Source organism: Cricetulus griseus, chromosome 4, assembly GCF_003668045.3.
Source record: "Cricetulus griseus strain 17A/GY chromosome 4, alternate assembly CriGri-PICRH-1.0, whole genome shotgun sequence".
In the NCBI taxonomy this organism is placed as follows: Eukaryota; Metazoa; Chordata; class Mammalia; order Rodentia; family Cricetidae; genus Cricetulus; species Cricetulus griseus.
Genome location: NC_048597.1, coordinates 135154093 through 135181620, shown reverse-complemented (window position 1 = coordinate 135181620; position 27528 = coordinate 135154093). Strand labels below are relative to the sequence as shown.

At 43.2% G+C, this 27528-nt stretch overlaps 1 protein-coding gene across 7 annotated transcripts in view; it reads left to right on the top strand.

Moving 5' to 3' along the window:
* The first annotated feature begins 5661 nt into the window (after positions 1-5661).
* The window catches only part of LOC100769218 (zinc finger protein 420), a 31281-nt gene continuing 9414 nt past the window's right edge, over positions 5662-27528 (top strand). The window contains exons 1-6 of one of the 7 annotated variants that reach the window (XM_035443537.1): positions 5662-5816; positions 7800-7891; positions 14896-14988; positions 16156-16267; positions 21025-21129; positions 25611-25737. In XM_035443537.1, coding sequence (XP_035299428.1) covers positions 21127-21129; positions 25611-25737 — 130 coding nt within the window. In that variant the 5' untranslated portion in view covers positions 5662-5816; positions 7800-7891; positions 14896-14988; positions 16156-16267; positions 21025-21126. The other 6 variants (XM_035443536.1, XM_027411665.2, XM_035443538.1 and 3 more) reach the window with 6 other exon arrangements.

Here is a 27528-nt window from a genome sequence, read left to right as displayed (position 1 = left end):
GTAGGGTAAAGAATGCTGTGACTTAGGAAATAGTTTGAGTTGCCCTTTGTTGAGAAGTCCTGAGAACCAGGCAGCTGTGGAATGATCTGTAGGCTCTACTCTTCCTGGTCCATGAAATGAGGCAGAGGGAATTGCAGTGTGAGATGATTGCACATCTGTTTCCAAATACAAAGTCAGGCACGACCAAGCTCAGCTGGTGAGGAGACTGCAAAGGCCTCCAGGCTAGAGATCTCTGGTCCCTAAAAGAAATTATACTCTCAAGAGACCCTAAACCCTAAGAGACAATCTTCCACTTCCCTGTTTTTCAAGTTGATGTCTGGAGTTTTCATCAAGCTGAGAGTGTGTTGGTGCTGAGACAGGGACCATGAATTAGAGAACAGCCTGGGCTACAAACCAAGCCTCCCACAAAAATTTAAAGGGATTTTAACATGTCAACATGCCAAGTCATGTAGGATGTAATTCCATCATTTTGGGAAGATTATCATATTTAAATGTTACATTCTTTTGCTCAAACTAAGAGTCTAAGTGCAATTGTAATTTGATTGTCCCAGCATCTACTTAAAAATATACCAATGGTTCTGGAAAGGTGGCTCAGTGGTTAAGAGCACATACTGCTCCTTCAGAGTACCTGGGTTTAGGTCCTAGCACCCACAAGGGGCAACTCGCAACTTCCTGTAACTCCAGCTCCAAGGGAATCTACCCTCAGGTAGAAATAATTGGAAATAAAATGTTTTTTAAATACATGACTGTTGTGCCCAAATCCTGAAACCCCCAAATCACCAAGAGACCCATTTCGATGCAAAAAGCAGTCTCTTTTATTGTAGTTGTTTAACAAGCTAACCCCATTAGCTCGGGCCTTTCATCCATTCACTGTGGTGGATGGCTAGAGAAAGACCCCAACCACGAGGCAGGGGATATATTGCATAGCGTAAGGGGAGTGTCTAGGGGTAAGGAACAGTCTCAGGATTAGTGTGCTTCCGGGCTTGGATAACCTGTCCTGTGTTGATTGGTCAACTGGTTGCTATGGCCTATAGGCACTCCCAGAGTGGTTGCTATGCTCTGCATGTCACTGTTGTGCACTTGTACCACAAGGCACACCCAGAGCTGTAAAGCACAGCCCCACCAGCTAACTTCTGATTGGTTCCTTGCCATGAGGGTATCTGACCTCCTAGTGAGTAGGACAGGAGGGGCAAGGTCAGGGAGCACATGTTAGCCTGTCATGGCTGCTAAAGCAGGGGGCTGGTCCTGTCAATGACCAAAGCTTACAGACTACTGTTTCCCTTTATTAAGTTTTCTCATACCTGTTTAGTAATGTAATTTATATTTTTGTTTGAATATGTAAGAAGCTTTCAACCACAATTTTTAAATGTTGAAAACTCTACATGAAATTCTTCTTACATTTATCAATGATTTGAATAAAGAAATGTATCTTGGGCTGTCTCAGTAAGTAAAGGTGCGCTGGCAAGCCGGAAAGCCTGAGTCTAATGCTTGGGACCCACATAGTGAAGAAGAGAACCGAGTTCTTTAAGTTGTCCTCTGACCTCCACACATATGCTTCTAAAGCAGAATAAGGTAGAAAAGACCTATTATTAGATAGTGATTTATTGTTACTGTAATATTGGTAGTTTTACTAATCATACAGGCCATTCTTGAAACTGACGGGACCAGCTCCCCATTTCAGCAGCCATAACAGCCGAACACGTGCTTGCCTGACCTTGTCTTGGTCACTAGGAGGTCAGATGCCTGCTTCGTGGCAAGGAACCAATCAGAAGTTAGCTGGTAGTGCTATGCTTTATGGCTCTGGGTGTGCTTTACGGACAAGTGCACAGCAATGATGCACAGAGCATAGCAGCCACCCTGGGCGTGCCTATGGGCCATAACAACCAGTTGACCAATCAACACAGGGCAAACCCTCCAAGCCTGGAGGCACACCAATCCTGAGCCTGTGCGTACCCCTAGACACTCCCCTTACGCTGCCCTATAAGATCTCTATGCAGACGCTTCTCGGCGTCTTTTCTAGCCATCCGCCATGGTGGATGGATGAAAGACCCGAACTAACATAGGGTTAGTTCGTTAAACAACTATAATAAAGCCTCATGCAGTTTGCATCAAGCTTTCAACTCCGCCTGGTGATTGGGGTGACCGAGGTCCTGGCCTGAGATCCTGGGGCCTGAGCCTCCGGGGGTCTTTCAAAACTTCTTTCTATATTCCAATAATCATTTCTGGACTGGTAATTTAAAAAAAATCCACTATGGCTGCAACCATTACAAGATCCAGCAGACCCAGAGAATCAACACAATTTGGTGGGGGGGCAGCTTTCTTAATTCTGTTGACCAGTTGTAAATACTTACTGAGCAAAATGGGTGAAACACAGCCTGACAACAGATGGGGCTCGCATGGTGATGTCCCTGTCACTGCCATGTCACCTGTTAACGCATTATGGACCTGCGTGAAGCCTTTGTGCTCATGCTCGGCTTTCCCTTTAAAGCTCGTACCTGTCTTTCTCTCTCTCTCTGGCAACTGACCATGGTGGTCAGCCATTAACTCTTGTCTCTCTTCTCTCTCTGTCCTGCTATGTTCTTCTATTTCTCTCTCGCTAGCTCTCCCATGATATAATAAACTATTGTTAATGTATCTCTATGGTCTCATGTCTCACCCCTCTTTTCATCTAATTTAAACAGAAATCTAACAATAAGTAGCATTTTTTGCAAAAAGAAAAATATGAAGTTGTTTACCAGAGGTAAGGGTGTGGTTAAAGGGTGGCAACATTAAGAAAGTTGAGAACCACTGCATTCGATTTTAACCTCCAAGGATTCATTTCTGACAGGAGATGGCAGTAGGATGAAAAAAGAAGTTGGATTTTGTGAGATCTTTTTATCTAGCAGCCTGAAAAGGAAGAATGATGGTGATGAGGCCAGCATGTTGGCTTGAGCATTAGCAGATGTTAACCAACCTGGTGTATTAGAATTAGCATGAACATGAGTTATGAAAAAAATGTTTTTGTCATATAGACACCGGTCAGGACAGAAATAATTATAAATAACAGTAGTGGAGGGTGGGCTCAAGTCTTGTAGCTTCTAAAAGAGAAACAGGTTGAGCACAACATGCACAATCAGGTAAAATATTCAATGTCAAGAAACATCTAATAACAACTGATTGATTACAGTAAGTTCAGACTTGAGTTGTGTGGTGGTTTGAGTAAGAATGATCCCCATAGACTCATATATTTGAATACCTAGTCCCCAGGAAGCAGAACTGTTTGAAAATATTACAAGGATTAGGAGACCTAGCCTTGTTGGAGGAATAGGGTTTGGGGGATAGGGTTTGGGGTTTCAAAAGCCCATGCCAGGCCCAGTTCTCTTCCCCACCCCTTTCTTTCTCTGTCAGCCTGTAGATCAGGATGTGGCCTCGGCTACTTGTCCAGCACCATGCCTGCACCATGTTCTCATGACACCATGACAATAGATTAAATTCCGAAATGACAGACAGGCCCCCAATTAAATGCTTTTTAATGTAAGAGGTGCCCTGGTCATGGTGAAGACCATGGTTGCGTAGTCTTCACAGCAACCGAACAGTGACAAAGACGAGCTATACAACCAGGAATGGGTACAATCCTTTTTGTGGAGGATGTGGTATTTGTATATAAAACATAAGCTCCTGTCCTTTTGAAGAGCCATCTGTAAAAACATTAAAAGTGATCTCTACAGGATATCTGATTGTAATTTTAGGTAACACCCATGGCGTATCTTCAAAAATCATAAAAGTGATCTCTAGGATAATGGTTATCTATAGATCTTGAGTGATATGCAAATGCTACCTGTCAATTATTACTCATGTTGAAACTTGTATTTTATTTAATGGCACAATGATTTCTGTGGACTCTTTACCAGTGAGTTGTTTAATATATGTCCTTCCCATCATTGTCAAGTGCATAACATCTTGTAGATAAGGAGTTACAGATTTTGCAGAGAATTATGGCATGCATAAGTTTCTATAATACCATTACCTTGTTAATATATAATTGCAGCCAGTGATGAAGAAGAAGGATAAACCGGGTGGTGGAGGCAGCACCCACCTTTAATCCCAACACTCAGGAGGTAGAGGCAGGCAGATCTTTGAGTTTGAGACCCAGACTGGATTTAAGGAGTAAGGGATTAATTCTATGGACTATCACTTTAGTGGCATTATTATTATTATTATTATTTTGGTTTTTCAAGACAGGGTTTCTCTGTATTGATTTGGAGGTTGTCCTGGAACTTCCTCTGTAGACCCGGCTGGCCTCGAACTCACAGAGATCTGCCTGCCTCTGCCTCCCGAGTGCTGGGAAACAGCAGCATTATTTAATAAAGGAATAAACTGCTCTACTCTGGGTGTTATGCTTCTTATAGAGTTAAACTAAAAGCTTCCATAAAGAAACTTAAAGAGTGGAGCCAAATCCTTAGTAGTCAAAGGCAGATAGAGAGAGACTTAGACTCACCTGACATGCTCCAAATCTTTCGTGCTGTTTCCCCTTTTAAAGTCCTTGGCCATACCCTTCCTTTACAGCAATCTCAAATTTGGCTCAATACCAAACTTAGCAGAATTCTGCTAGCAGCTAATCAATACTTCTTTTAATTACAATCGAATTGAGTCTACCATCTTTTCCCAGCCAGTCACAAAAGTTAGTAAACTGTTGCTGTTGCCTGCTTGTCTGAGATTTTCCTGCTGCTACCTAGGTTGCCGGAGATTGCTTGCATCTCAGTTGGGCAAAGGAGGCAAACCCAATTGGAAACCTAGGACACTATCATACAGCTTTTTGTACAAGCTAAGCGCAGATGTTCAATTGGCCATAGGTCCTCTCACAGGAAGCCCTGCCCTAAGATGCTGTTAAACCTGAAAATTATGAGGAGAAAAACCAGTTCCACAATTGTCTAATTGGAGCATATTTTATTTTAGAGGTGCATGATGGAGAGGGGACTGGCTGTCTTACCCTAAACTGGGATTTCAGAGAGCAGACTCTTCTGGCCTTTTGAGGTCCCTTTTATGGGGGAGAGATAAGAATTGTCTGTTAGAGATTGTTAGAAAAACACAATGAAAGAGGAAGACAAGGATACACAACTTGTAAATGGGATCACATGTTTTGCAGGTTACATTGGAAATTTTTTTGTTTTTGTTTTTTTCGAGACAGGGTTTCTCTGTGGCTTTGGAGGCTGTCCTGGAACTCTCTATGAAGACCAGGCTAGTCTCGAACTCACAGAGATCCTCCTGCCTCTGCCTCCCGACTGCTGGGATTAAAGGTGTGCACCACTACTGCCCAGCTACATTGGATTCAAGAAACAGAAACTTATTCTTAAATGGGAAACTATTTTTGTAAAGTATGGAGGTTTAACATAACGGGCTCCTTAATTTGCAAAGTATGTTGCTCCTGTTTTGGTCTCAAAATATCTGCGATCAAGAAGTTGTCATCCTTAAACGATGGGAATAAAGTTAGCGTGGTTTTTTTTTTTTTTTTTTTTTTTTTTTTTTTTTTTTTTTTTTTTTTTTATCCACCCATGGATTGGTGCCACTTTCTGTCACTCAGGGTCTGAGCCGGTGAGAACTGAAGCCTTGTCCAATCGAAGGCGCCGTGGTGAGAAACGTGCAATCGGGCGAACAGACCGATGCAGTGGGCGGGCTCTCGCGGTCTTGCTGGGCCTTTGTCCCCGATGAGCCGCGGCACCACCATCTTGGCATCTGGAGGCGGCCTCCCAGGTTCAGGGGACTCTGCCGGTACCGGCGCTCTTCTGCGCCGCGCCGCGCAGCGCAGCGAGGACGCGGGGTGTCCGGACTCCGCCATGGTGAGCGCGACGTCCCCGCGGAGCTGGTGCCGGCGGCCGCAGAGTCCCCAAGCCGGAGCCTTCGGTCCCTCCGGCTACAGGGTGGGGGCTGGGAGGGCTCCCGGCACCCAGGGCGTCCTGTCGCATCCCTGGTCCCTACGTCCGGCCGGAGCGCCCTCCGCAGCTCTAACCTGGCCGGGCCACGCTGGGGACAGGGCTAAAGCAGGAGACCCAGGGCCCCTGCAGGCTTGGGGCTTGCAGCACTTCCCTGCAGCCAGCTGATCTGAAAGGACTGCTGTCAGCTGGACAGTGCCGGCTCCCTGGCCACAGTCACTTGTTTCCCCGGGGTTCTCCTGGACCTGCGTCTCTGCACGGCCGCACCCCGCTCCCCACTGCCCTGTATGCCTCTTGCTTTATGTCTTATTTTTGAACCTTGGGATCGCTCTATAGGACTAGCCCGTTAACCCTACTGATGTTAGACGCCTGTCTTTTGGTTTCTCACCACCTCTTCCCCTTAGGGCAGTTATTTTCTTGAGTCCGGTTCGCTAGGGCATGAGTTGGAATCCCGATTCCCACTTATTCACTGAGTACTACCCTACCCTCTCTGTGATGGAACCTAGGGAATGTATACCAGGGAAGTGCTCTGTCATGAGCTCAGCCCCCATGTGGCAGGGATATCCTATGCGGTGCCCTGCAGCCCAGGTGTCCGGGTTCTTCCCAGAGGCAAAGGAAGAATTGAAGTAGGGACTCAGAAGGGGTGAAAACAAGTATCTCTTGAAGCAGAATGTACCCTGGTGGGAAGCATGGGGTCTTCAGAGCAGGGAGACCTTGAAGTGGTCTTTGGACTTCCATCTTACTGGGTCTTTCCTTTAATCCCGGGCTCCCTACATTCTAGTCTCTAGCCCAGGCAGCCATGATCTGGATGGAGTTAACCAAGGCAAGAGGCCCTGGTGGACGGATGGTCTTGTACACACCACACACACACACACACACACACACACACACACACACACACACACACACACACACAGGTTACGTGGGAAGTTGCATGTATCCCTGTCGCTACCTCTTCCCTGCTGGTCTGCCCCCATCATCCCTGACGCCCACCCGTGTCCCCCCCCTCTTTGCCCCCTCCCCCTACTTTTTGAGGCAGGGTTTCTCACATAGTATCTTAGTGGGGATGACTCCCTCACTGCCTGTCACTGGGCAGCCACCAGGGTAGTCAGTGGATTGGCCATCATAGGAATTAGAAGTCGGTGTCTACTAGACTCAAGGAGGCTCTTAAAGGGATGGGAGAGGCAGTGTTTGCTGATGCTCCCTGGTCTCTGAGGGTGGACAGGAACTGAGGGTCTGTGGGAGGAAGACTTGAGGGGTGCAAAGGAAGACGGCAGGGTGTAATGGAGGAAATGAAGGCCTGAGAGAGGGTCTGAGAAAAAGTTAGGGAAATGGGTTTAGGATGAGGTGACTGGAATGAGGTCTGATCATGGAGACTGGTTATGAGGGAGGAGAAGTTTGAGGAGATTTGAAGAGTGAAGGCTGTGGAAAGACTAACGAGATAGAAAGGAGAAAAACGAAGGGGACATAGGAAGAGGAAGGAAGCCCTCCCTCTGGAGAAACCCCCCACTCTGGAGAAGCCCTCCTTCTGGGGTCTGATGGAAGTCTCTTGTCAGCTGAGAGTCAAGTAGAATGTTTGCTGTGAAGTTGCCAACATAGTGTTACTTTTGTATATCTATATCTCCATTAAGAATATTAACATTTGGGGCTGGAGAGATGACTCAGTGACTGCTCTTCCAGAGGACCTGGGTTCAATTCCCAGCAACCACATGGCAGCCCACAACTGTCTGTAACTCTAGTTGCATGGGATTTGACACTACCACATGACATACATGCAGGCAAAATACCAATGCATGCAAAATAAAAATCAATAAATCATAAAAAGGAATGTTAACATTTTAATGAAACAGTATCAAAGCCGGAGCCCATATGCCATTGATTCTTTTGCAGATGTAAACTTGACTCTCCCTGGGAAATCCCTGCGGCATACTACTTCGAGAAGACCCAAGGGAAGACACTTCATTCCCTGGGAGCTGGAATCGGTGAGTCTGTGGTCTGACTTCAGCGGAAGGGAAATCTGTAGCCCGCATCATCAGACTAGTCTAGGTCCCCAAGGGGCCATTGTCTGGGAGGCTAAGCCAGTGCTGTTTCCCTACCTTACCACAGACAGCCCGTGCAGGTCTGGGTGCACTTCTGGTTTTGTGGCTCCAGCTGACTAGCTCTGAACATTTGTGACTGTCTTTTTGTCTTTGTTGTCACTGATCCATCTTTCCCTAGTATCCCCCCTGAGGCCTTTCCCTTCAGGCCTTGAGGTCGGTTAGGTATAGGCTGGAATCAGGATTCTCATTTCCTGATTTGTTGACCTTGATTAGAACCCCTCCTCTCCCTCATTTTGCTCCTTTCCTCTTTTTTCCTCCGTCCCACCTTCTTTGTGTCAGTAGGCCTGTCCGTGTCTGTAACTAGGAGTTGAACCTAAAAATTTCGGTATGTTTGACAAGCTCTGCTACTCAGCCGTGTCCCCACTGGGATTCTTGGTTTGTTTTTGGGACATGATCTCGGTCTGTAGCCTAGACTAATCTTTAATTTGGGATTATCCTGTATTGGACTCCAAAACAGCTAGGATTTACAGGCCTGCTCCATCAGGGCTGGTCCCATGTCCTTTGTAGCAGTGAAGAGAAGACCCATTTGATGACTGGCACATGGCAGGGCCCTTGTGCAAAAAGGTCCCTTTCTGCTTCCCAGGTTCTACCTTGGCCCCCTGGACATGAGGTTGGGTTACACAAACACCTGCAATATGTCTTTATTTGTGGGGCACATGCACTCAGTCCAAGCCCTTCAAGGACAAGTTGATGCTTGTGGAATCCTGATGTATATGGCTATAGAGCCTTGGAGACAGGTGCAGGTATGGTGAGAGGCAGGAGGTGGACACAGCAAGAGGCAGACGGGCCAGAGACCACAGTTAGGCTCAAGGCTCCTAGGCCTTGGTGCTCTGACTCCTGCTTTGCAGAAAGGAACCAGCCACAAAGTGGTGTGTGGGGCCATGAAAGTACATGATCATGAGGGGAGACTGGGCAGACCTGGGGTGGGGCCCACAGTCCCTGGCTTTCAGCATTTTCCTAGGGTTGATACTGATTACAGAGTCAAAAGAGACAGGTTAGGAGGCTTTGGAGACTCAGAGGGTAGGAAAATGAGACTGTACCCCAAACCTGCCATGGGCAATGCTGAGTCCCCATGTTAGTTACTGTTCAGTTTCTGTGATAAAGCACCATGACCGAGGCACTTATAAAAGAAAGTAGCTGAGAGCTCACATCTAGATCTATAAGCAGGTGTCAGAGAGAGAGCTAGCTTGAAAGGGTGCAAGTCTTTGGAAACCCCAAAGCCTGCCCCTAGTGACATCCAACAAAGCCACACCGAATCCTTCTTAGACAGTTCTACTAATTCAAACTTAAGAGCCTATGGAAGCCATTCTCAAACCACCATGGCCCCTTATGCTTCCTGAGGTCTGCCCCCTCCTTCCCACCTTGCGTTTTCTTGTTTTTGTGCAGCTCAGGCTAGCTTCAGCCTTATGACTGTCCTTCTGCTCCAGCTTCCTAGGTTTATAGGCATGAGCCACCAACCCTGACTCTGTACCCTTTTTTCTTCCCATCTCTGTGTCTGTGTCCTCTGTAGTGTCTTTCTGACACCCTTAAAGAGAGCAAGAAGATAGCCGGGCAGTGGTGGCATGTGCCTTTAGTTCCAGCACTCGGGAGGCAGAGGCAGGTGGATCTCTGTGATTTCGAGAGACCAGCCTGGTCTACAAGAGCTAGTTCCAGGACAGCCTCCAAAGCTACACAGAGAAATCCTGTCTCAAAAAAACAAAGAGAGAGAGAGAGAGAGAGAGAGAGAGCAAGAAGACTGTCTGGAAAGGGACTTGGGCCAACTCCCAGCTGGACTCAAACTAGTAGCAGTCCTCTGTCTTGGGTCCTGGATCGTGCAGTCATCCAGTTTTGAATGGGAGTGGTATTCTCTGAGCTTGGTTTTCAAGATAGTGGTCTTTCACTCTTCAGCCAGTAGATTATAAATTAGAAGGACAACACAGCTCAGTAGTGAAGAACTAGGTCAAGCCCCGGCACTGCAATCCATACAAGTAGATAAATAAATAAAACCTCCAGCTCCATAATTGAGTACATAAATAAAGTGAAGCTATTTAAAAATTTAAAAATAATTTAATAGTTATTGTGAATGGATAGAGTCTCATGTAGCCCAGGCTAGCTTTGAATTTACCATGTAGCTGAGGACGACCTTGGGCCTCTAATCTCTGGCTGCCACTCCTCCATTTCGGGGATTAGCCACATATACCACTGTCCTCAGCTTTGCTGCTAAGGAGCGAATCCAGGATGTTGTGAGTGTGAGGCCTGTCCTCTACCTACTGAGCTACCGTCCCAGCCCAGGAATCTTGTTATTGATGGATATGAGATCTGCAAACATGGTGTTTCAACTTGTGTTCTGTAACACCAGTAGTTTAATTCACTCCCCCTTTCTTTGAAGTATGTTTTTTCACTTTTAAAAGTTTTATTTCACTTATTTATTTTGATTGTGTATGTGTGTGTGTGGACATACATGTGCCACAGTGCACAGAGGTCAGGAGAAAACTTGTAGGAGTCAGTTCCCTTCACTGTGTGTGTCCCAAGGATTGAATTTAGGTCATCAGGCTTGGTGGCAATTGCTATACCTCCTGAGCCATCTTACTGGCCCTTTTTTCTCTTTTTGAAGTCATTTGGCCTTTAAATAAAAATACTTTTACAATCTCCTTTTGCTTTGGAGAGCCGTTGTTTATTGCCCCTAAATCCATGGCTGAGACTTTTCAGTAGCATCGAAGAAGGTGGGAAGATACTGTTAGGGGAACAATCCACCCAGAAGACTGTGCTCTACAATTAATTGGAAAAAGCTAGTGTATCAGGGAGGTGGCTTGTATAAGGATCTGAACCCTGACCCTGAGGCAGTGGGGGGTGGGGGCTCGGAGCAAGCACTTTAAAGGAAAATCGCAAGGGGCCAATGCTGGGACTTCAACCAATGATAACAAAACATGGGAGACTTTCCAGGTGGTAGATTCCCCAGCCAGGAACCTTTTGACTTTGTGGTTCTGCCCCAGCTTAGTACCAACCAATCAGGGGAGGGTGGAACTTTTGTGGTTCCGTTGTTTCCTGGGCATTTGGGGTTAGGCCATTTCCTAGATATTGAGGTGAAATAATTTTAGGGGGGCAATCATTTCCCTGTATTGAAATTGAGGCCTAAGTGAAAATGGAGTCCCTGTTGCTAAGTTGAACCTAACAATGCTAACTACATCTTTGTCTTGTTGCTGACCTTAGAATAAACTTCAGGCTTTTGCCATTCATAAAGTTGTAGTGTGGCTTCATTGTACTTAACCATCACTATATGTAGCTATGATCTTGGTTGTCTAGTTATGGAGAGTTTTATTTTTTAAAATGGGGAATTGAAATTTGTAAAATGCCTTTTAAGCATCTGTTCTGACCTTCATACGCCTTTTTATTGTCTATCTTGTGGATGTGGTGTCTTACACGTGTGAAATTTTATATGGTGAATATTAAAAACCCTGGTATGTATCACATGGTCATAATTCATAATCTTTTTAAAGACAGTGTCTCATGTAGTCTGGGCTGCCTTCGAACTTGTCATATAGACGAGGATGAAGCAGAGCTTCTGATCCTCCTGCATCTACCTCTTGAGTGCTGAGATTACCCTTGTGCTCCCCTGGGTCCTGTTTGTGTAGTGTTTTAGTGTTCTATTGCTGTGAAGAGACACAATGACCACAGCAACTCTTGTAAAGGGAAACATTTAACTGGGACAGGCTTACAGTTGCGAGTTTTGGTCCATTATTATCATGGTGGGAAGCATGGCACACAGGCAGACATGGTGCTGGAGGAGTAGCCAAGAATTCTACATCTGGATCAGCAGGCAACAGGAAGAGAGAGAGAGAGAGAGAGAGAGAGAGAGAGAGAGAGAGAGAGAGAGAGAGAGAGAGAGAGAGAGAGAGATAGAGAGAGAGAGAGAGAGAGAGAGATTCTTTCTCCAACAAGGCCATACCTCCTAATAGTGCCACTCCCTATGAGCCTATGGGGGTCATTTTCATTCAAACTGCCACATGTATTTTACAATCTTTAGGCGCTGTTCCTTTTGATTTTTTTTTATTCTGTTGAAAATTTTAGTGATAACTTTTTTTCCATTATTTATTTATTGGGGGGGGTGTATGTGCCGTGGTGAATTTGCTAAGTTCAGAAGACAACTTGCAGGACTTGGTTCTCTCCATCATGTGGGCCCTAGGAATTCAACTCAGGTCGTCAGACTTGGTAGCAAATGCTTTTCTCCACTGAGCCATCTCACAAGCCTTTGTTAAGAGTTTTCAAGTGGGGCTGGAGAGATGGCTCAGCCATTAAGAGCACTGACTGTTCTTCCAGTAGGTCCTGAGTTCAATTCCCAGCAGCCACATGGTGGCTCACAACCACCTTGAATGAGATCTGGTGCTCTCTGCTGGCAGGCAGGCAGAAGACATAGTAAATAAGTAAAATCTTTATTAAAAAAAATTCTTAAAAAAAAAGTTTTCAAGTGTATCTTCATCAGTGGCACTGGATCTGTGGTTCGACTATAGACAGTTGTGTCCATGACTAACTTTCTTTATTTCTGTTTGGGGTAAGGTCTTACCCTGAAGCACAGGCTAGCCTGGACCTCACTTGTGTTGGCGAGCTGGGCTTACTGCCATGTGCTACCACATCCCCTAGTGTGTACCCCCACCGCTGCCCTGAGGTCTTAGGCTCTATATCTGTGTCTTCCTCCCTCTCCAGGATCTTTCTGGGTAGCCTAGGTTGTCCTCTAACAGGTGATGGAGCTTGCTGTGTGTAGGCATTACAAACAAGATGCCTTACTCTTGGCTTGCCTCAGGTTTCACTCTTTGTCCAGACTGGCCCTGAGCTCAGTTTTCTGCCCCAGCCTCTCAGATAGCTTGAAACAGGTGCACATCACAACATTTACCTAAGTCTCTTTTAACATCCAAAAGCTGTCTGGATACCTCTGCCTCCTCCGCAGCCACAGCACATCCATTCTGAAGTGCAGGAGAATCGCATTGCTTTCCAGATTAGAACTGGTGCTCAGTTTCCTTTCTAAGAACTGGTGTACAATTCATGCGCCATTTTGGAGACTACATTTCTCTCTGTTTGTCTTTTGCAACTGTCTCTTGTAGCCCAGGCTAGCCTTGAATTTACTCTATATAGTTTTAAAAGAATTATGCAAGCCAGATGGTTGTGGTGCACGCCTTTAATCCCAGCACTCAGGAGGCAGAGGCAAGTGGATCTCTGAGTTTGAGGTCAGCCTGGTCTACAAAGTGAGTTCCAGGACAGCCAGGGCTACACAGAGAAACCCTGTCTTGAAAAACAAAACAAAACAAAACAACACAAAAACCAGGCTGCTCCCCCATGAAAAAAGCCTTGTAATGCTGCTTGTAAGGTTATAGCTAGGAAGCTGGCAGGCCCTCTACTTGCTGTTCTTTAATACGGGGCTTCAGGTGTACCTCTTGAGGGCTATAGAGTGCTCTAAGAAAGAAGTTTGTTGGTTTCAATGTCTCTGACAGAATTGTTCAGATCTACTGAGGATCCTTGAGTTTCTTGAGTCCCTGCATATATCTCTCCTATGATGGTAAAATTCTCTTGCTGATCGACCCCAGACTGCTGTCTGGGAGGCCAGCACGGGACTGATCCAGACCCCTGAACATGGATGTCAATAAGGAAGCCTCTGCACTCCAGGGGGCCCCTGGTAGTGGATTAGTATTTTTCCCTGGTGAAGAGACTTTGAGAGCCCATCCCACATGAAGGGATGCACTCTTGCCCTGGACACATGGGGAAGGGCCTAGGCCCAGCCCAGGATGATGTGGTGAACTTTGGGGAGCCCCCATCGAGGGCCTACCCTGCCTGGGGAGTGGAGGGTGGAGGAGGTGGGGGGTAGATGGGGGGGTAGAAGAAGGGGTGGGGTGAGGGGAGGGAGAGGGAAAGGGAGAAGGGATTGACATGTGAAACAAGCTTGTTACTAATTTGAACTAATAAAAAAGAAAAAAATTATCTTGCTGAAACTATTATCTTTTAGAACATATCACAAATGTGCACTTCCATAATGGTCATTATTGACTATCAAGGGGTCAACTATTCCTTATATGTTTTCCACTTCTTTTTTTTTTTTTTTTTTTTTTTTTGGTGTTTCGAGACAGGGTTTCTCTGTGTAGCTTTGGAGCCTATCCTGGCACTCGATTTGGAGACCAGGCTGGCCTCGAACTCACGGAGATCCACCTGCCTCTGCCTCCCGAGTGCTGGGATTAAAGGCGTGCACCACCAACACCCAGCATTTGTTTTCCACTTCTTAACCTGCCTGAGTTATTTAAAAATAAAGTCATTGTGCTTTAGATTTTTTCTGTTTTATAAATTCAGCTGTGGAATCTTTGCTTTTTGCTCTTTTTCTTCTTTGTTTGTGTTGCTTTGGAGGGTTGTTTTTCCTTTTTTACATTTTTCTTTTCAGATGGGTCTCACTATGTAGTCCTGGTTGGTCTAGAACTTGCTATGCAGTCCAGGCTGGGACTGCAGTCACAGAGATCTGCCAGCCTTTTCCTCCCAGGTGCTGATGGCCTCTGTCACTATGCCTGGCTTTGTCTTTCCATTTTTTAAAATTGAGCTATTTCCATGCAAAGTTTCTGACAGTTTCTGACTGTTTCTTTATAATTATCTTTTTTTCTCTGAGTTCCATGTGCCTTAATGGAGTTTTCTCTCCAATTTGGTTGTATTTTCTCTTTTATTATCTTCTCCAAATCTTTACTTTGGGTTACTTACCCTGCAGGTTAATTCTACATGGGGGTAATAGTCCAGTCGGTGAGCAATGTGCGAGTCAATTCTACCTTGTGAAAGTGTCTGATTCACTTCTCAGAGTGCAGGCTTTGAAATGGAGCTTGCCATCGCATCTGTGGATCTCACTTAGCACATTGCAAAACTGATGCATTATTTCCCATTTGCAGGACTCTACATGACCAAACCAGAGTTCATCTTTAAGTGGGAGCTTAGATTCGGGCCATGGACCATAGCAGGAGCCTCAATTTGATGCCTCCCAGGTCAGTCAATTCGTACGGCACAAGGGGATCAACATGAAGAGAGTGCATCATATATTGGTTGTTGAGCTGTTTTTATACCCAAACTATCCCTATAGGTAGCTAGTCCTGTGATTCAGACATGTGTTTTCGGCAGTTTCTGAAGAGGTTCTCCATGTTTACACATCCCCCAGTTTCTGCTATTGAAGTGTTTTTTTCTTAGGTTTGTTAAAATTTCAGTCCTGTGGTTCTCAACCTGGGGTTACGACCCCTCTGAGGGTTGAATGACCCTTTCATAAGGGTCACCTAAGACTATCGGAAAACACAGACATTTACATTATGATTCATAACAGTAGAAAATTACAGTGGTGAAGTAGCAACGAAAATAATTTTATGGTTGGGGGTCACCACAACATGGGGAACTGTATTAAAGCATTAGGCAGCATTAGGAAGGTTGAGAACCACTGACTTAGATGTTTTTATTAGTTAGTCACTATATCTAAATTCTCACCCTTTTAAAATTAAGCAGTTGCTAACATGTTCTTTCAACACTTGCTTTTGATCCCTAATTATTCTTTGTAACTGTGGTGGTAATACCAATAGTAATCACATAGACAACTCTTTTATTCTTTCTTTCTTTCCTTTTTTTCTTTTTCCAAGACAGGGTTTCTCTGTGTAGTCCTGACACCCACTTTGTAGACCAGGCTGGTCTTGAACTCAAGACATTCTCTACCTCTCAAGTGCTGGGATTAAAGGAGTGTGCCCACATGCCCAGCACACAGACGACTCTTAGAGTCATCTTACATTCATTAAAAGAAAAGCGAATCAAAGATATGAAGATTATGGTGACACAGAGTTCAGAGAATATTTGCTAGGAAGAGGGAAAAAAAAGTAGGTATGAAGTTTCATTTTAAGAAGAGTGTAAACTGAACTCTGTGTTAAGGAATTGTTTATTTATTTTAGTTTAAATTGCACTTAACTATTTTTCAAATTTGGCACATCACGCTTGATTCTTGGATGGTGGTATTTTTAATATCATTTTCTATGTTCAGAAAGTGAATGCCAGTGTTGAAACCAGCCTTGAAAATCAAGAGAAGGACTTGTGGCAAATAGAATAAAAAAGCAGTACATCAAATGAAGACTGGTGACTTGGGTAATATATTGACTGTGAGCTCTCAAACCACATTTCAGATGTGAACACAGAGAATGGAAGCTCTTCTGGGATGTGGGAGTTCTCTGAGTGTGCCCAGCCAGCTGTGGGCTGGAGAAGGCCAGCTTTCATCTTTTGGATAAAATGCAGATTGTAAGCATGAGGGTGAGGAGAAAGGAACTTGGGAAGAAAACAAGACAACTGAGAACCTGTGTGTTGGCTTTTCAAAGAAGTGTCACCAAACCTGGCACTTTTATAACCTCTGATGTCCTGACCATCTCCATAACAAGGTCCAAGATTCATGGTGTTATACACAATGTGTTTGATGAGGGATATCACCAAAATCAGAGTAATCTTACTGACACTTCAAGAGATTTCATATTCAAGATGCCTTCAGTAGATTCAATCAATGTTAGAAGTCCTTTTAAAGGTAGCATTTAATGCCCAAAACATGAAAAATATAAGGAAGCAACTCATTAAATTTGATGTGTGTGGATTAATGTTCTAAGATGGAACAGAGAAAATGGCAAGCACACACATAAGAGAAATAGTGTAAATATACTTATTCTGAGAAATCTTTTATTAAGTAGTTGTACATCAGAAAACATTAGGGTATATGTGCTAGGAAAAGGCCCTGTGAGTATAAGGAATGTAAGTATTTTTTTTTTATGTCTTGAGTCAGAACTAAAAGTTCAACAGGAAATCTCCTAAGGGAGAAAAATCCTGTGAATATAAAGCATATGTGAAAATGTATAACCAGATGTCACAGCTCTGCAGGAATCAGAAATCTTGCACACACACACACACACACACACACACACACACACACACACACACCACTTCTTTGTGTAGCCTGTAACTGTCCTGTAACTAGCTCTGTAAACCAGGCTGGCTTCGAACTCACAGAGATCCATCCACCTGCATCTGCCTCCCGAGTGATGGCATTAAAGGCACATTTAAAATAGATAGGAAAGCTTTCTATTATAAATCAGACCCCACTAAACATCAGAAATCTTAGAACGGGGAGAAGCCTATGAATTTACAGAGTGTTAGCAAAGTATTCAATTTGAAGTTAGCCCTCACTTTTCATCAGAGAACACATACAGGAAGAAACCTTGTGAATGAAAAGAAGGCAAGAAAACTGCTCACTTCAAGTCACAACTCCCTGTGTATCAGAGAATTCATGCAGTTGGAAGCATGCAAGAAATGCATGTGGAGGATGCAAGAACACTCTCTCTTGGAGTCACAGCTCTGTACGTCAGAAGAGTCAGACAGGTCATAAGCCACATGAATGAAGTTTTCTTGAACAAGGCAGATGCCATTTGACATCAAGGAATTCATGCATTCGAGGAGCCTTATGACTATGAAGAATGTGAAGGCCATGTATCTACATTGTAAACGCCACACAGGTGAGAAGCCCTATGCATGTAAAGACTGTAGGACAGCTTTCTTCTACAGTAAGTCAGAACTCAGAAGTAATTCATAAGGCAGGAACCCTCTTGGATGTAAAGGATGCAGGAAATATTTCTCTGTCAGGTCAACACCCTATGGATACAAAGAACATGGGAAAATATTCTGCCAGAAAACAAGCTTCTCCCTACATCAGAGAATAATATGTACAGGAGAGAAACCCTCTGACTGTAAGGAAAACAAAATCTTTCTGCTCAGTCAAAATTCACTGTACATCAGAGAACACACATACACATATACCCTATGAATATAAATAATGCAGAAAAGCTTTCTTTAGCAAGTCACAACTCACTGTACTTCAGAGAGCTCGTACGGGTTAGAAACCATTTGAAGACAGAATGTAGGAAGGCATTCAGCTCAAGCCAGGCCCATTGTCTCTTTGCTCCTACTGCCTGCAAATTCAGATGTAGAACTCCCAGCTATTATGTCTGTCTGCATGCCACCATGTTCCCAAACATGATGAGAATGGACCAAACCTCTGAAACTGTAAGCAATACCAAATTAAATGTTTCATCACAGCAATCGTAACCCTAAGATAACACTCAGGCAAAGAGCATGGGAAATTTTTAAAAAATGTAAAAGGGACATGCAAGAATTGTCAGATACCATGAAAATACCATAATCTTCAAATTATAGGCATAGACAAAAGTGATGAATCCCAGGTCAATGGCATAGACCAGATCTTCCACAGGATCATATAAAAACACTTGACCAAATTAAGGAAAGACATACTCATACAGATACAAGAAGCACACAGACCACCAAACAGACAAGACTAGAAAAGAAGCTCCCTGTGGCATGTTACAGTTTGGACACTAAACATATATCATAAGAACTGGACAGCAGCTTGCATCTGTTTTACGTAAGAGAAAACCAACGAGAAATGCTACTACAGGCAGTTTCTGTCATCTGTACTCTGTACCTCTTCAGTTTTCTTCATCTTTCTCTTAGCATAAAAACACCCCAAGTTCCAAATCCTGGAGCAAGGATAAAGCCTTGAGCATGGGCACAGTGTGCAAGATAAAAGGGAAGAAACTGTGTTGGACAGTAGGAGATGGTGAAGATGTGTTGCATAATAGGAACTGGGTGCAATTGTATAGAAAAGTAGGAGAAGGGTTAAAGTGTGTTCTACAATCGAAGTGTTTTGAGCAATAGGAGATGGATGGAAGTGTGTTGGAGAGTAGGGGATGGGTAGAAGAGTGCTGGGTGTTGGAGAGTAGGGGATGGGTAGAAGTGTGTTTGACAGTAGGAAATGATCGAAAGTGTATTCTGCAGTAGAAGGATAAAAGTGTGTTGGAGAGTAGGAGGAAGGTCTCAGTGTGTTGGAGAGTAGGAGACGCATGAAAGTGTGTTGGAGGTAAAAAGACACAAAACTCATTACTTATGGCTGCATCCACTTCGGAGAGGTATTGGTAAGGTCCACGAGAAGTGAATTCTGTTTTCTGTATCTGAGGATGAGTCTTCCAAGAGGCCAGTTTCAGTGAGGTAATGAGAGTCACATCAGGGCTTGTTCCTGAATCATTCCTAAGGTGGCTAATTCTATGAAGCTGAGCCCGCAGGCAGGGCTGTACGGTAGATGTAGGTCATAGCATCATTTCTAGAACAATAAAGGCTCTGGAAGACCAGGCTCTATGCACAAGCTAATACCAACAGTGTTGGAAGTAAGCTGGAATCTTCTATCAGAATGTACTGAAGTTGATAGAAGCACAGTACAAGCCAGCCAGTTATACATGGCCTGATGCGAGGAGACAAGCTGTAACAGAATGTAGGGACAATAGTCGAACATGCATATCAGGCTCCATTGCATGCACCTGAGTGTACACTTGCACACATTCACATGAACACACACACACACACACACACACACACACACACACACACACACACACACACACAGACAAAATGGTCCCATCACAGATATCATTGAGTATATTTGTGTGGGTTTAGGTTAACTTTATTGATGAGAATTCATATTAATGCCAATGATATAACTGTCAGCTTCATAGAATTCAGTGCAGGTACCATGGTAGCATGTGTCTATGATCTCTGCATTTGGAAGGCAAAGGCAGGAGCATCTCTGAGTTCCAGGCCAGTTGGAACTACAAAGTGAGAATCTGTGTCAAAACCGGAACCACCAGAAAAGAATCCAGTATAGAGAAATTTCTCACATCACTGAATAACATTGAAACCCGTGAACAGAAGTCCAGGTCCCGTGATAGCTGCTGTCAGTTCATCCTCAATCTTAAAACTCATTTAGGTCTGTCGTCAGTTTTGCTTGTACAACCATTAAGACTATTCTTTGATAGTATGTGTAAAGCTGGACCCTTGGCAGAGAATAGAGACAAAATTATAAAGTATTTCTAGGAATGCTGTGGAAGTTTGGCAAAAGCAAGAATACTTAATTATTTATTTATTTTAGAGACAAGGTTTCTCTGTATTGCTTTGGAGGCCTTCCTGGAACTCTCTGTTTACTAGGCTGTTCTCCAACTCACAGAGATCCACCTGCCTCTGCCTCCTGAGTGCTGGGATTAGAGGTGTGCGCCACCAACGCCCAGCAAGAATACAGCTTTTAATACTGTGCGGTAAATGTGCCTGAAAACATACTGAGACAAGCCATGTGCATAATACTAAGAAAAGGCTTGAGGTTACCCTGGGGGACTGGTCACTGTGGCCTTCACCCTAACAGGGTTCTTTGTGACTGATCTATTGTAACTGTTACATTGGAATTAACACCACAGTCACTGGTTGTTGGGGAGGAAAAAGGAATTAACTTGAATTGAGCTCTTAGATGAGTTAAGTTTCATATGGAATAAGCCCGTTCTTCATAGAATACCCCATCCCGGAGTCTGGCTTGCCTGCAGGACTCATTGATGTTTGCTAACTACAGAAGTGCACACTCTCCTAAGTAGCAAAGCTGGAGGGGCAAATGGGTAGTTGTACAATCAAACAAAAAAAATGACTTAAAAAATCTCAATATTCACTTGACTATGGGAAAGGAGGATTGCCCTTGGAAGAACAGGGGATTTTTCCAGAGGTTGTGAAATAGTAAATGTTTGCATACATTCGTATCTCAGAATGGCAGTTTGTTCTGTTTCAAGGTGAGCCTGGCTAAGGAGGTGCTGTGCTCAGGAGCCTGTAGTTTCAGAACAGGAAGGCATAAAGAAAGGCTAGTCCTTCGAGGCCAGCCCCTAACTGGGTCACAGTGATAGCCGCAGACTGCCCTGAGCTGGGAGCTCTGCCTTAGAATACCTGCTGACAGGAACTTGTCTTTCCTGCTTCATTCCCCCATGGGTTTGTGCCATCTGCTGTTACTCAGAGTCTGAGGGGGTGAGGACCGAAACCCGATCCAGCACAAAGGTGAGGAATGTCCAGTCAGGTGTAAGGATAGTAGGACTGGCAGTCACTGTCTTCAAACAAACCATCATGTGATCTCTCATCAGGTTCATCTTGATCAAGCGGCTCTAATGCCACTTCTGTTTCCCATTGACATGCTGCTCCCTTGAGAACTGTAGCGAGGACGCTGGGTGTCCTGGAACCCAGAAATGGTGAGTCTATGGCACGTCCCTAGCAAGGATCACAGGCCTGATCATTCTGTGGCTTTCTTAGTTATATCACACTAAGTATATAATTTACACCATGGCTTGATGAATAAACAAAATTTGAAAAATGGGGGGGGGGGCTGGAGAAATGGCTCAGTGGTTAAGAACACTAGCTGGTCTTCCAGAGGTCCTGAGTTCAATTCCCAGCAACCACATGATGGCTCACAACCATCTGAAATGAGATCTGCTGCCCTCTTCTGGCCTGCAGGGATCCATGTGGACAGAACACTGTATACATGATAAATAAATAAAATCTTAAAAAAAAAAATTGAAAAATGGGTTTTCTTTGGGGTGGGGACCCTGGTAGGTTACCCATGCTCCAGTGGATGGCTCCACCCCCATGCACATCATGATTCTAGCTTGTGCCAGTTGACATAAAACTAGTCAGGACAATTGACCCCTTGTCAACCTGACACATAAGTACATCACTGTGAAACCATAACCTTTCCTTTCTTGTCCCTGAAACATTATTTTAATATGACAACATGAAACATTCTGACTCCCTCCCCTGACACAGGGCTTCTCTGTGTCACTCTGGCTGTCTACTCACTTTGTAGGCAGTCTGGCGTTGAACTTGAGATCTGTCCATCTCTGTCTCCTGGGTACTAGGATTAAAGGCATGTGCTGCCATGCCCTGCCCATTCTGACTTTTAAAGTTTCACAGTCTTTACCAATTCAAACACTTTATATGTTCAGTCTTTTTAAAATATCTAAAGCCTTTATAAAATATGTAAAGTCTCTGTGGGCTTTTGAAAAAGAAAAAAATAAGTTAAATGCCTTCTTACTTCAAGAAGGAAGAACTAGGGCACAGTCACAATCAGATCAAAGCAAAACCAAAGTCCAATAGCATAAACTGTTAGGTGTTTGACATCTGGGACTCACTCACCATCCTCTGTGCTCCAGTGGGCCATGGCTGTATCACCTCTCCCGCTCTCATCCTCCACAGCAAACACAGATTGTTTCCTAGGCTCAGCTTGTCTTCAAACCTGGATTTAATAAATTTCTAGTAAAACAAAAATAAATACGTCAGAAAGAGTAAGCACAGATTAATTACTTAGTTATATAATACAAGAATTTGGAAAAAAAGATTAACAAATCAAATCTAATAGCTGGGGAAAATTATAAAATCAGAGCAGAAATTAATGAAGTAGAAAGAATGAAAACAATATAAAGATTGACAAATCTAAGAGCTGATTCTCTGAGAAAAATGAATGAGATTGACAGACCCTTGGCCCAAAGAACCAAACAAAACAGGACCCAAGTGAGCAGAATCAGAAATGAATGGGACAGCATTAAAACAGACACCAAAGAAATCCAGAGGACTGTAAAGGAGTACTTTAGAAATGTGTGCTTCATTGGTGGCACATGCCTTTAATCCCAGCACTCGGGGGGCAGAGGCAGGTGGATCTCTGTGAGTTCGAGGCCAGCCTGTTTTCCAGAGTGAGTGCCAGGATAGGCTCCAAAGCTACACAGAGAAATCCCGTCTCGAAAAACAAAACAAAAACAAAAAAAAAAAAAAAAAGAAAGAAAAAGAAAAAGAAAAAGAAAATGTGTGCTCCATTAGGGTAGAAAACCTAAAGGAATCGATGAGTTCCAAGATTCATCTAAGCCACCAAAGTTAAACTGAGAAAAGATCAAAGAACCTAAACAGACCCATAAAAGTATGGAAATCAAAAGGCTAATAAAGAGCCATCAGACTAAAAGAATTCCAGGGTCCAGATGGATTCTGTGGTGTTTGAATGAGAAATGATCCCCCCCCCACCAGTCTTGGGCATTTGAACCCTTGGACTCTAGTTAGCAGTGTTCTCTGTGGAGGTGGAGGTGGAGGTGATATAGCCTTGCTAGAGAAAATATGCCACTACTGACCTACTTCTCATTCCCTCTCCTTGCCTGAAGATGTGAGCTCTCAGCTTTCTGCTTCTGCTGGCATGCCTTCTGCTTGCTGTATGCTGTCCTTGCCATTATGACCCTTAACTCCCTGGAATAAAGCCAAACTAAACTCTATATATTGCCTTTGTCATAGTGTTTTGTTACTGCTGCAGAGAAGTAACTAATAAATATTAATAGCAGGATTCAGTTGGACTTTTAAAGATCTACTGTAGGGGAACCTGTAGCCACACCTCGAAGGGCGTGGCCAGGGTGATGTAGAGTGAGAGGGTCAGGGCTGCGTTTCGCTTTCGTTTCCCCCTTTTCGGCTTGGGTACAGACTGCTGTCATGCTGGCTGGCTAGGTGGCTCTGTAAATAAGGCTTTTCCCTATTAAATACCCTTATATTTCTACTTGGCTCCATATTGGTAATTTCCCACTATAATCTACAATCAACATTTCTTACATTCTTTTTAAAAAGCAAAAGGAATGCTTCCATACTTCTTCCAAAACCAGGTAAATAGAAACAAAAGAAAAGCCAGCAGACCATTATCCCTGATGAGCATAGATGAAAAACTCCTTAATAAAATACTTATAAACTGAAGACAGGCATAAATTAAAAAGATCATCCACCATGATTAAGTTGGCTTTATTCCAGCAATCTAGGGGATGGTTCAGCATATATAAGTTAATTAATTCAGTAAGTATATAAGTGGACTTACAAAAGCATATAAAAGTAGGAAAACAAAATGATCGTCTATCTCAGTAGAAGCAGAAAGGCCTTTGACAATATCCAACATGCCTTCAAGATAAAAGAATAGGACTAGCGGAAACATATCTCAACATAAAAGCTATATATGATAAACCTATGGTCAACTTTATTCTAAATGGATTTCTAGAAAAATGAAAGAAATTAAAGAGATATATAAGAAAAGTAGTTAAATTATCCTTATTTGCAGATGATGTGATACAATGTATAAGAGGTGCCAAGAATTCTACCAGACAGTTTCTATAGTGATCAACACTTTCAGCAAAGTCTCAGGAAACAAAATCAACTTAAAAACTAGTAGCTTCCATGGCCCTACAGCAATGTCTGTTGATGGAACTCCCCGCTTCAAACTTTGCATGTCCAATGTTTTTTCCCTCTCCTGCCCTGATCCCTTGGGATGAAGCCAGTGGAAACAAACATTGTGTGTAGAACTCCCACATTTTATGTATGCTCTAGATGCACTCATGTGGATGGAACAGCAGAGTTTAGGTAACCTGTCTTTCTCTCTTCAGGGCGATGTTAGTGGTTTGGAATTGTATGAGTAGAGCTCATACCTTTGTATGCCTGGTGATTTCAAACTCGTTTATATGGTTGTTCTCTAAATTATAATGAATATAGAAGTCTGACGGTCCATGTGTACTTTTCAGAAGGGCCTGGGATATATGTATATCTTTATTGTTTGTGTCCATGGATAGAGTAAAAATCAAGTTTCTACTATTTAGGGCCCTTAAAACATTTTTCATGCATGACCACTTTTCATCTGAGATATTTTTATATGACCCTAGATATACAGGTATACAAATGGCTCAAAGATTTACTGAAGAGAAATCATAAAGAAGTTATTTTAAAACAATTCTTTGGAATACACATACTTCTAATTAAAGATGAAAGCCAGGTGGATACTGAGACATGGAAGGCTGTGTTTCTGAATATACAATCCAAATATGTACCACTTTGATGCTTAAATGAAGAGTATGGGAAATGTTAAATCTTTTCTACAACTGAGCCATCATGTCTCTGTGAGAGTGGAGAATGTATTTACAATAAAAACACGGTAGTTTAAAACATACTTGTGAGCCAAGGCATTTCGGTTCATGTTTCCTGGAGTTGTGTGGTGCGATGTAATCATGGCGGGAAGGAAATGAGAGCTTTCACAGCAGCTGCACCCAAGTCACCTGAGGCAACCTGAGTGAGCGCTGCCACAGACATCTTGGATTCATACACATTTGATTCAGAATTAATTTTTGGTTATCACATAATCAGGAAACTTTCAGTATCAACAAATTTTTCACAGCCTCTACACCAATTTACATGATTCCATGTGGATTCCACAGTTTAAGATCAGTGCCTGTGCTGCACCAGGCTCTGGAAATTGAACCCATGACCCTGCCCCTCTCTGCATGCATTATACCACAGTGGTGTGCTACCAGCCCGACATCTCCTTTTCATTGTTTCGTTTGTTCTGTATATACTTGATGTCATTTTTGTATGGTTACGTGTATATATGCCTGTCTTTTGCTCATAATAATACAAGCCATGCGTAAACATGTATTCCACTATGGATTTTTGTTTCTGTTGTAATTCATTGGAAAAGTTTCTAATCATTGTTTTAATTACAAGATTAACACACAGGTAAGACTTTTGTGTTGATTTTTCCTTCTATCATAATACAGAATTCAAAAGAGGCTACATTTTTTATAAGACACTGATAAGACGTAGATACACATAAAACAGTGAATTCCCACTTGTTCCTAAGGCTGAGGACAACTTGGAGACAAATTTGTCATTCCAGGTGTTGGTATCATTTGAGGACATAGCTGTGGACTTTACCTGGGAGGAGTGGCAAGACCTGGATGCTGCCCAGAGGACCCTCTACAGGGATGTGATGCTGGAGAATTATAGCAGCCTGGTGTCCTTGGGTGAGTCGGACTCCTGTAATTCTCAGAGGTACCAATTGTACTAATTTGATGTTGTACATTTAAATTGGCATGGCAATGATACTCATTTATGAAGAACAGTGAAACTTTGTAATTGATGTTAGTTGATAGTGTATCAGCCCTGGAATCACTTGTTTGTATGGGGATCACTTAAAATCTCTCTGATGTTATTTTGAAATACTCAGTTGGTGTCATCTATATGTGTACGATACTACTGTAGAGCTTATGTTATCCCTCCCTTCCTAATATACCCCGTTAATGCTTACCTTCTTTTTTCCATCTCTCTATTTCTGTATCTTTCCCTCACAGTGGTAGAGCTGTTGTTTTACTCTCTGATTGAGGCCACCTTTGGTTTGCAAGTATGATGAGAGCATAGAAGATTTCATTTTGTGCCTGACATATTTCATCTTCATATTGTAACTTTCCTGGAGAGACATAGGAAAAATGTGCTTGCTCCAAATATGGATGGAGTTTTATTGCCCAAAGAAAGATTTCATCAATGCTCGGTGACTATATGAGTTTATTGGGTTTATTTAGTTAGTAGTTGTGACTCTCAGGTGTGCAAAAAACAAGAGCAAAAAAAAAAAACCTCAACCGTAGTTAGTTTTTACTTACAGTTTACCAGTCTTCAATTGGGCAAAAGTGCCTGGGTTGGAATCTCAGCAGAGAAATCCATGATAGTCTTGTAAGGGAATGTTGCCAGTCCTGTTACCATCCAGAGCCCTAGAGATCTGCTGTGTAATTTTCTTCATTCTATTGCCATGACTTTGTGCCAAGACCATCCTGTGTTGGAAGACGGTGCCAATCATTTCAAGCCCAGAATACTAACCATACTACAGAATTAACAATTCCCCGAATGCCTGTCACTATGACACAATGTTCTGTTATTGTAAATTTATATTTGCCCCATTTCTCTACTTATGCTCCTTTGTTGAAGAACACTTATGTGCAGACTTCCCTGGGACACCAGTGTCACTTCCTTTGACTGTATACAGCCAACAGTGGGGCAGTGTTGATGTCATTCTGGGTCCATCACACTGAATTTTCAAGTGGTTGCTCTAATATGTATTGCTACTGCCTGTTTGTGTAAGTTTCTTAGCATTTTTTATTTCAGGCCTTAAAAGTACATTCTATATATAGTTCAGTAACAAGTCATTTTGGGAAAATCTTTCATTTTTACTTATAAACATATTTGTATGTCATGCTTGGGAAATATAAATTTGGGCTATTTGCCTAGATTTAATGAGATCTTTTCCTTTTGTATTGAGTGGATGATATCCTTATATAGTCTAGAAATTAAATGATCGCTTGCTGAATAAATAATTTGCTAGTATTTTCTCATCCTAAGCATGTACTAGTCATGACATTTAGTCTGGTGTAATCTCATTTGCTGACTTTACCTGTGGTGGCTGGATTGGCATAAATTAAGAGTATCTTCATCATTATCCTGAGTTTTACGATTCTATGATCCATTTTTATTTGATTTCTGTATATGGCATGAAAGGGGTCCAGTCCCTTCTCATAGCATGTAAATATCCATGTTTGAAAAATTCATGACAGCTTCTTTCTGAATGTGAGTTCTAAAACCTTTGTTGAAAATCCGGTTACTGCATGTACTTATCAGTTCCCCAGCCCTCTGACGCCATGGGGGAGGGAAAGTCTCAAGGAGGAAAGACGGTGCTTTAGCTCCAGGAGGGCAGAGGTGTCTTTCTGGCCTTTTCACATGGATCCTCTGTTGAGGAAGAGCCTCTTGCGGGGAACACAGTTCAGAGC